Below are 10,526 nucleotides of genomic sequence, written 5' to 3' on the forward strand. Positions count from 1 at the left end.
GGGGCTGCGGCGGGGTTTCTGCGTCCTTTTGCCGAGAAAAGGGTTGAGCGGACAGACCTCCGAGTCTCCCGCAGTCGCCGGCGCGCAGGCGGGCAGGACAAAGAACCGCTGCGCTGTCATGTCAGCGCGCCGCTGTCGCAGCTCTGAAACCATGGCCTCTTCCCAGTTGGCATCATAATTTTACCCCCTCTCCTTTTTTTTAAAAAGACCGCAGCTGTATGTATTGAATTGAATTATACTCCTGCGTTCATGATATGCACTTACCAGTAATCCGAGGGCTAACCTTTTAATTTAATTTAATTTTTAAAAAAATATATTTTTATTGATTTTAGAGAGGAAGGAAGAGGGAGAGATAGAAACATCAATGATGAGAGAGAATCATTGATTGGCTGCCTCCTGCACGCCCCGCACTGGGCCTGCAATCCCAGCATGTGCCCTTGATGGGAATCGAACCTAGGACCCTTCAGTCCTCTGGCCGACGCTCTATCCACTGAGCCAGACCAGCTAGAGCTCATTTTGTTTTTAATTAGTTGTTTTAGAAAATATAGTGAATCCTATCTTTAACAAAATGTAGGAACCTGGCAGTAACCACTACTTATGTCTTCCCCCAACAACTGGAAGTGACCATTGGCCCACATCTGTATTTAAAAATTTGATTGTCCCTTCTCTTCCTTCCTCATCCCTCACCCCCCAATCTGGGTGTGTGTATATATGAGGTTTTCAACGTTTTGGGGACTTGAATGGTAACAGTATTGTGTTGCTGAAAATCAGCTATATTGTTATCTTTCACTGTGGTTTATTCCTTGTAACCCCTATGCAATGTTGTGTGGCCCTACCAAGTTTAATCTACTCTTCTGTTGAGGGGCATTTGGGTTGTTTCCAGGTGATTGCTAGTGTGAAATACACAAGTTGTTCTTTCACTTGTTTCCTGCTATGAGAGTGCATGGTTTTCTCTTAGGTATATGCCTGAGAGTTGAATAGTTAGGTCATAGGGTATATGAAAATTCATTTTTAGGGCATGATGCCAAACTGACTTCCGAAGTGGTCATACCAGTTTACACTTCCACGCAACATAGGAGAGCTCGCCACTGTATCTCCTCCAACGCTTGGTGTTTAATTTTTGTCAATGGAATTGCTGAAATTGGCATGCCATGTGGTCTCGATTAGCAAGTCCTTGTTCACCAGTGATGTTCTACATCTTCATGTATTTATTGATGTGTTTCCTTCTGTCTGAATATGTCCTGTCCATTTTATATTGAGTTTAGTCATATGACTGATTCTTTCTGCCTAGAAGGTTTAGATTTTTCTCTTTGCTTTTGATATTAAAATTCATCATATCTTGACTAGTTGTGGGTCTGAAAAAACACTCTCCTCTTTTTGTGTTCTCTGTCAGGCCATTCATTTTCCTTTATTAGCTAGATTTATAAATTCGTTGGTCTTTAGTGAGTATATATATTCTAGATGCCAGTTCTTTGCCAGCTCTGTGTATCTCCCAGTTTATAACTTGTTTCTTTTGTTAAGCTATTTTTGATGAATATAAAATTTTAAATTTAGTAACAAATTTACCAGTTTTTTATAGTTAATGCTATTTAGTGTTAAATATTTTCTTTCATTAAGATATAAAAGATGGCTAACTATATTTTCTACTAAAAATTTGAAAGTTTGGTGTTTGATGTTTACATCTTTAACCCATTTAGAGTTTATTTTTGCATATGGTGGTAGGTGGTGATCCTATTTTATCTTTTTTTGAATATGGATTGCCATTTTGTTTCCAGTTCCATTTATTGAATATCCTCTTCTTTGCCCATTGATGATATATTAAAGTTTGATTTGCACAAATGTCTCTCCTATGTTCTAGTCTATTTGTCAGTTTATCTGTTTCTATGCCAACTACCATCATATTAACCAATTAACTGCCATGCGTCCAAAACGGAAACCATCCCCACACACCACGATATTTTGAATTTAATTAAAAAAATCAATTTGCAATGAATATTATAAAAATAAATATATTACAATTCGGGTGTTCTTGAGTATTTTCAGTTGAAAATTCACATGAAAAATGATTTTAAAGTTGGTCTATAGACGCTTATGGCAGGCAAATGGTTAATACTATGTATATTTTTTAATTTTTGATTATTACAGTAATGTCCCAGGCAAACTAAGACATGATTACTCGACTTGTGAGCCATTCTAAAGAATTTTGATTTATAGCACATATGATAGGAAGTTATTGAAGAATATTAGCGGCCGAGTTATAGGTTCTAAAATTCATTTTTGATGATCACACTGGTGCTAGATGGATGGGGTGGGGGGATGGTGAGGGACAAGACAAGAGTGGAGTTAAGGGGACCAGTTAGGCTAGAGCTGGAGGGCAGGTGAGAGATGAGAGTGGTTTTAGTAGTAACAGAGATGGAGGGATGTGGATGGCTTTGAGATGGAGGTAGAACCAGTAGAACTTTCCGATGTGTTGAATGTGGTAGAGAGAAAGGTAGGACTCAATGTAACGTGTTTGGGGCTTGAACAGCTGGGTAGATAGGATGCCATTCCTGGGATGCAGAATTCTGGGGAAAGGACAGTTTGTAAGTTTGTAAACTTTCAGATGAATGATAGCGCCGCTTTTAATTTGCTTTTGCTTGGAGATAGCCTTATGGTGATGAATATTTTATAGCTTGTTTATTCTCTTTCCTTTCCGAATAGGTGACTCTCTTCTGAAAAGTGCAACCAGAACTCTTCTGGAATTCAACACAACAGTGGACTGTGACGGGGAGCGACGTGGACGTCACAAAACCCAGAGCAGCATCACCTTCCTCTGCGGGAAAACCTTGGTGAGTCCGAGGACGCACTTTACAATCTTTTGTTAGAAATGTTTGCCCCTTGGGAGGCCTTGCTATCGTGGTTATTCCAGGGAGAATAAGTGAAAAAAATGGAAAGCACAAAAGATAAAAACCCCAACCAAAATCACCATCGCCATTAAGAACCAATAAGTAAAAAATCCGAAGTCTATAGTTACAACTTTTGAGTGAAACTTGATCCACATCCTGTGTAAAACTACAAATCAAAGTGATTAATGTGTTTAAACTCAAAGCACAGTTTAATGTTTATTGCAGGCATAATTTTTTTTTCTTCTTTCTAAAGTCTCTTCTCCCAGCATTTTATTTGGATAGTTTTTAGGGCAATGTGTTTATTTTTTTAAAATGTTTTTCTTTCCTCATTTACATTAAACTGTAGAGACGGACATCTATGTAGGACAGCGGTTTTCAAATGGTGTGCGGCAGAATGTTTAAAACATGCAATACCTATTTAGTTGGGGGCGCTGACCTCTTTTCCCTTAGATTGTCAAATAAAAAAAAGCACAACAATAGCCGTCCGACGTGAATGAATCAAAATTATACCAATTTTTTTTGTCTGGTCGGTAAAAAAATGTATTTTTTGGTGTGCCGCAGAATGTTAGTAATTTGTTTATGTGCGTGTCATGAGATGAAAATCGTTGAAAATCGCTGATCTAGGAGAAGTTTTTGCTAGTGGGTAGTAGGCTTCCCAACCTTTTTGGGTATTCCTAGTGTTGAAAGGGGACATAATTGTTTAAAGTGTGATTTGTTCTTGCTGTCTCTATATTGCATGGGATTTTAAAAAATTTTAATCTTTAGTGGTTAGTGAGCGTCTTGAAGTAAATAATTGCTAGTTTTTAGGAAAAGCAATTTGTATACAGATCCTATGAACGTTCTCTAATCAGAGTAAGCGCCCAAGTATTTAGAAAAATCAGGGTGAGTAAAACTCATGTGGCCACCAGATTGCTTTAAAATATCATTTTAGAATTTGCTGTGCCTGTTATATCCTCAGGCCCGTAATGTCTCATCTCAAGAATTTTTTAAAGATAGAACTTACAGGTTACGTTTGGACCGGCCTATCAATTGTCCATGTTGAAACACTGGGAGAAAAGTCGGTTTGCCGTGCTCTGAAATATGGAGGTCTGTGTTACTGAATATGCTAGCTCCTGTTTTAATTTTAACTGATTTCCTTCAAGAATTCTGTGTTCACCATAAAAGAACCAGAATTGTGGCGAACTCCAGATTTGCACATGGGTGTGTAGAGGTAAATTCCCGCTGGGTCAGGTATCGCCCGGCAGCGCTGTGGCTAAGTTTGGAGTCTACCCGGGTCCAGGCGTTTGGGGGTGTGGGATGGGGGGGGAGTGGCTGAAGCGAGGCTGGCGTAGGAACTCAGCCGGGCTTGGGTGGGCCTCCTCCCTCGCTGACAGGAAGCATGAGGTCACATTTTCTGGCTTTGATTTTGTTGGCATTTGGTTAAGAGAACATTTGGAGTTTGAGAGGATCAGGACTCTGAGGATTGCTTCCCATGAGTTTACTGTACTTGCATAGTTGGGGCAGTAGAACAGTGTTGGCCCGATTCTACCAAAATTCCAACATGATTTCATGAAGCTTTTGTCTCAGAGTTTTTGGGTTTGGGAACTTGGTGATGACCTTGTTGAACTAAAAACGGTTGCGTTTGCCCGCCACCCCCGTGTTGCTACTTTTAAAATGTTCATTTACTGTTTCTAACTTTAATAAAGGGAACTTCACAGTGCGCAGCAGGGTGACTTTTAATTTTACTTTTAACAGGGCACTCCCGAGTTTGTCGCGGCCGCAGACTGTGTGCACTACTTTGAGTGGAGGACTTCCGCAGCCTGCAAGAAAGACACGTTCAAAGCGAAGAAAGAGGTAACCTCAAGGTTACATGCTTGGAAAGAACATTCTGGGACCCTTCAGACCTGAAATACTGGTTTAGTTGTTGATATTGTGCTGGGTGGTTCTCCGCTTAGGACAGGGCTCTTAGCATCCCACAGGAATGGAATGGCCCACCCGTGCAAGCAGGTTCGTTCCTGGTTTCTGGTGCCGTGAAACTCAGTACCTAAGTGACTCGGTGGAGCGGGGTGCAGTGTGTTCACGGTGCCTCCAGGTGCCGTCTCCCCCTGGAGCTCTAGGGGGGCTGCTGGGTGGTGGCTCCCGGCCAGGCGTCCTGAGCCCTCCAGGTCTTGGCCAGCTCACCTCGGAGACTGGATGGCTTACCGTTCCTTCTTGGTCAGATCATTCTTTAAAAAAAAAAAAAAATTTTTTTTTAAAAAAATTTAATTTCAGAGAGGAGGCGAGAGGGAGATAGAGATAGAAACATTAATGATGAGAGAGAATCATTGATTGGCTGCCTCCTGTACATCCCCTACCGGGGATTGAGCCCGCAACTCAGGCATGTGCCCTGACCGGGAATCCAACAGTGACCTCCTGGTTCATGGATTGACGCTCACCACTGAGCCACACCGGCCGGGCTGGACAGGTCATTCTTGTTGATCCACGAAGTGTCTGTTCCCTAGACTAGGGCTCCGAAGGTGGCTCACTGCGTGGCTTTCCCTGGTCACGGAGGGGAGGAGAGTGAGTAGCCCTCTCTTTCTGCTTCACTCCTCCCGCCACCGGCTCGGACCCGTGCTCGCCTGGACAGCGGTCTTCATGGGCTGGTTATTCTCACTTTTCGCCATTAGTTTTCTGTTCTGAAGGGTTGAGTTCAAAGTCTTAGGAGCGGGGAACTGAGCAGTGGGAGTTGTTTTCACTGACGGCTGAACGCCGTATCGTTCCAGAAGGGCATAAAGAGGTACATTCGTTTTTAAAAAGTAAAACCAGTGACATGATGAGTGCTGAGTGATCGCAGGCCTTTCACACGGGCAGTCCGGGAAAGAGGACAGTCTCACGCGGCGTGGAAGGGCCACGCTGCCTCGCCGAGGAGCCGGAGGAGGCTCCGTGCAGAAAAGCCTCCAGTGTGAAAGGGAGTGAGGCCCATGAAACGTCACCGACATTGAGGAACCGTGTCAGGTTTACACTTTCAGTCGTAAAATGGAGGGCGAGCTGTTTGCCAGCATACAGTGCGTGGCGGGAGGAGCCTGTCGGGCTGCAGGGTAGCTGCCTGCCCTTCCCCGAGACCTGCACCTCCCCGGCCCCTCGAGCCCCCGCGGGGCCCTGACGCCCCCGCCTGCCAGCCAGGCTGTTTTCCTGCCTCAGCGGCGCGGCCTCTTCCTCGCTCTCCTGAGCTGGCGGCGGCGTCTCCCACCACCTGGGGAAAGCGCCTTTCCACGTTGAAGACAGAAATAAGAAGCAGTCTGTCTCCCCTCTGCCTGGTGCGGTGGGAAGTCACACACTGCAGCCCGGGGCCCAGCCCTGCCTGGTCTGTTTGTACAGCCCAGAGCGGAGAATGGCCTCACGTTTTATAGGCTGTAAAGAGACAAAGAAGAATGCAGGGCAGGGGCCTACGTGACGCGAGCTGGCATGTTTACTCTGTGGCCTTTGCAGCAGACGGGTGCCCTGCTCTAAATTGTTCTTTGGGGCGGAGGGGGGAGGGCCAGCTGTTTTTTCTCAAAACAGTGACATTTAATTTCTCTTCGAAGTGGATCTGAAGGTGCAGGAGAGACGTTGCAGTCTGCGCTCTGCTGGTCTCTGGGGCCGGGTGGCAGCTGGGCGTGATCCCTCCCGTTTCCAGGCGGGGAGGGCCCGTGGGGGGCCACGCAGGAGGAATTCCTTGCGTTTTGAAAGGCTGCTTGCTTTCAGGGGCCCGTGGACTCAAGGTCCGGAGGGCGCGTCCCTGCTCACGACCTGAACTCCTTTCTGCCCCCCGTGCCGGCACCTTAGAGGGAGGACCCGAAGAGCATGTGGCCGCTCGCGTAGCCTGCTGTCACCGCTCCGGTCACAATCGCTCCCGGGTGACAGTCGAGCACACCCGCTCTACCCTGTCTCCGGGGGATGGATTACGCCGACCGGCTGTGGTGTGACTCCAAAAATGGTTAAAACTTTCAGCATTTCTTCTCTTTTTTTTCTTTCAACTTAAATTCTTTATTGTTGAAAGTCTTACGTTTGTCTCCTTTTCCCCCCATTGACCTCTCCCTGGCTGCTCCTGCCCCCCCCAGCACATACCCTCGCCCCCCTATTCTCTGTGTCCATGGGTTGTGCTTATCTGCATGCATACAGCACCCGGCATTTCTTAAACGAGAAATCCGCGCTCGGTCTAGGGTTGCTGTCGCCATGATGTCCACACCTCACTCATATTTCCTGGTTTCTTTGTTTGTGTTGCTCTGACGGCAGTGCTCGGCTGCCTTTTAACACGACCACTCTGGGCCCGTTCAGTGAGCCCTGGGAGGGTTTTTTTTCGATGGTAATTTCTCTAAAGGACCCCGGGCGGACGCCCCCTACCCTAGCACTCCGGGGAACACAGAGGACTCAGAACTCAGCAGCCACACAAGCCCGGTTAACATACGGCGCGAACAAGGTCCACTCAGTGTTTGGAGCGGGGGCCGGCCGCCCCTCCCCCGGCGGCCGCGTTCCTGCTCTCATGAATGTCTCCATTGCTTTGCTCCGTGGGGCAGGAAGTGGGAGGCCTTCCCCCAGGAGCCCGGCTGTTTTCCGACGCGCACTCCAGTTCTGTGGGCGCAGAGCTGGGCGGGCCCCGCAATTCCTTCCTGGCCCGTGCGCCGGCCAGTGGTGGCTGGCTGCCTGGAGCGGGGGTCTGAGCGCCTGCTTCTCACTGGGATCCCTCGAGCCCGTCCAGAATGGCGAGTCCTTGCACACGTGGCCGTCTTGCCTTCCCCCCGCCGGGGCCGTGGCCCCCTGGCTTCCACAGGCTTTCATTTTGTAGCTGGGGAGGTGCCCCGCCTCCGTTCTGACCCTCTCGAGTTGGTGTCTGTGTGAACGTGCTGGGGACCGGCACCCGTCAGATTCGCAGGATTAGGGATGCTGCGACCGCTGTCCCGGGGTCCGGTGACAGCCTGCAGGGAGACCTTTATTTTAATTTAGGTAATTTTTGAAGCGTGTGGACCTAGCCTTTCTGCAGGATGTAGCCTGAGGCTTGGCGTCTGGCCCCTGTGAGTCATGTTCTCCCTGTACCAGATGTGCCAGCCCCTGCGGTTATCAGCGGGATCTCCGATCATGGGAGCCTCTGCTTTAGGGATCTGGTCGGAATGAGGGCGCGTGTCCCCCGAGGCTGCGAGGAGGTGCAAGTTGTTGATTCAGGCCACTAGCTCTCCATGAAATTTCGGGAAACGGGGCTGGGGAAAAAAGGTTAGTGGGTCAGAGCGTTCCTGCAGGTCTGATAGCATCTTTCTAAGAAGGATTTGAAAGCTAAATATTAGGCAGTTAACCTTTGCAAGCAGACCTGCATGTGAATGGCTTCATTGTGAAAGACGGAGTCTCAAGAACATCGTGTCTAGAAAACGCTGAAACAAACTACTTTGAAATGATTGCCGAGAACACGAGTCTTCAGAGTCCTTCTTCGCGCGGGTGATTGAAGTGATGCCAGGGTATTTTTTTTGGAAATAAGACTTACAAGGGGGTTTCAAAGGCAGACCTGGCAGGGGGTGGTGTGATCTGGGTGACCAGGGCCTTTGTGTGTCTCGGCACGTGTCTGGGCGCGATGGCTCTGCTTTAGAAGGAGGAGGAACTGTTGGAGCCCGGAGCCGTGTCAGCTGTAATGGGCTCCTTGACATTTTAGAAATAAGAGGCCATTAGTTCCTAGAGATGAGGGAGTGAGTGATCATAAATGAGAATCCGGGAAGGGCGGCTCAATGCTCGAAGGAGGACTCTGTCTTCATGTTACTGAGCAGATGCTGGTGCAGGCATTGTCCTGAGCCTGTCCTTTAGGGCGTCAGCAGGGACAGAGCCCTGCACTCAGCCAGCGGTCTCTCCCATGGGAGGAAGCTAACAGGTAACACACACCAGCGCTCTGAAGGGCAGGGAGGCGGGGGAGGCACAGAGAGGTGGGGAGCACTGCTTTAGATCAGGGTGTCAAGACAGGCTCCCCGAGCACGTGACGGCTCATCAGAGACTGGAGCGAGGTGGAGAGAGAGCGGTGTGATCCCGGGGAAGTGCATTCCAGGGGGAGGGAGTGTCGAGTTCCCTGGGCCGAGCAGCACCTGGGGGCCCAGAGGCTGCGTCCTGGAGGTTGGAGGGGGCTCCCTCTCTGGATCTGAGCAGAGAGATGTGGCCGATGCAGCTTGGGCAGGGCTGAGCTGGTGGTGGTGGGGACCTGGGTCGCAGGACAGGGCGTGTGTCATCGGGAAGCAAGGACCCGATGAAAAGACGGGTGGTCGCAGGCCGGTTGGAAGGTGTGTGTTGGAGACTGACTCTCTCCCCCTCTCTTCTAGGTGCCGTGCTATGCGTTTGATGGCGAGTTCAAGAAGCACGATTTAAACCCACTGATCAAGCTCAGTGGCGCTTACTTGGTGGACGACTCGGACCCGGACACGTCTCTGTTCATCAACGTTTGCAGAGACATAGGTGTGGACCTTGGGGGGCGTGGGCGAGGGGTGGGGAAGGGTCGCTTGGAAATGTCCTTGTCTTTGCCCTCCGCCTGCGCTCACCTTTCTGGAGAGCCACGTGGCTGGGAGGCCTCGCGATAGCGCTTGTCCCCACGGATGTCTCTGTGCATAGCCCACCCCGCGGCCCCAGGAATCCGATCCCTCACACGATCCCTCCACACTGCGAGTCCGGCCCCGTGTGCTCTCTCTGTCTGACACTTGGGGTTTCAGGATTCTCACGTGAATCTTACTTCCAATGAGATGGGGGTGGGGTGGGGGATGGATGGATTTGGTGTGTGGGCGCTGAGCACGGCTGGAGGAAATGGAGTCCGGAGTTCCTGGCCGGGCTGGGGAAGCCACGTGCCCCGGCTGTGGGTACCTGAGTCCCTTGGCTGTGAGCTGCAGGCTGGGAAAAGGGGAGAGGGGTGCCCAGGGTCCTGGGGCACTTGGTCATGACCCATATTTCGTTCTGGGCCGACTTCCTGCCTGGCTGTCTCTGAAGCTGCCAGGACTGGTGTGAGAAGCTTGGGTGTCTGCTCAGCTACCTGAAGGCTGTGCCCAGCCTTTATCCAGCGAGGCCGTGGGAAGCTGTGCTAAGCCCGGCTGGAGCCTCGCTTGGCGTTGGCTTCAAGGGCTGTGAGTTGTTAGTCCTCTGCTAGCTTTGCTCGTGATCAATAAAAAATAATCCTTCCCTGTTTCCCTTACATTCTTATTCCTCACATCGTATGTAGGACTTTGGCCTTAGAAAAGTTTGGAAAAGTTTTTAAAAAGAAAGCCAGCCCATGAGAGGACTGTGGGCCGCACGCACACGCGTGAGTGTGCGAGTGTTCTTTACATTGTGCGTGGACATCACGCACCACTTGGCTCACTCCTTCTCCGTTGTTCTAAAAAGGGAGCCACACGGCTCCCCAGGGGCCAGCGCCGGGCAGGTGTGCCGCAGGTTGTTCATGTCATTCTTTTGTGCTCCAAGGATGGCTCCTGTTGTTCTTCTGGAAAAAGGTCGGTAGACAAAGTCTTTGTCTTAAATGGGCCTGTAACTCAGATTTGATGATAAAGTTGAAGAGGCCTGTAGATGGTTGAATTCTGAAATAGTATGCGATTATTCACATTCACTGGATATATTCTTTTTTTTTAAATTTTATTTTATTGTTTAAAGTATTACAGATAGTAGTACATATGTCTCCTTTTTTTTCCACCCATT

At 49.0% G+C, this 10,526-nt stretch overlaps 1 protein-coding gene across 1 annotated transcript in view; it reads left to right on the forward strand.

Moving 5' to 3' along the window:
• The window catches only part of IGF2R (insulin-like growth factor 2 receptor), a gene marked incomplete at both ends in the record, with an annotated part of 72,015 nt that overhangs the window by 7,306 nt on the left and 54,183 nt on the right, over window positions 1-10,526 (forward strand). The window contains 3 exons of the mRNA XM_014546938.1: window positions 2,701-2,828; window positions 4,620-4,718; window positions 9,173-9,305. Coding sequence (XP_014402424.1) covers window positions 2,701-2,828; window positions 4,620-4,718; window positions 9,173-9,305 — 360 coding nt within the window. The remainder of the gene's footprint in view (window positions 1-2,700; window positions 2,829-4,619; window positions 4,719-9,172; window positions 9,306-10,526) is intronic.

This window comes from Myotis brandtii, unplaced genomic scaffold (assembly GCF_000412655.1).
Source record: "Myotis brandtii unplaced genomic scaffold, ASM41265v1 scaffold458, whole genome shotgun sequence".
NCBI lineage: Eukaryota > Metazoa > Chordata > Mammalia > Chiroptera > Vespertilionidae > Myotis > Myotis brandtii.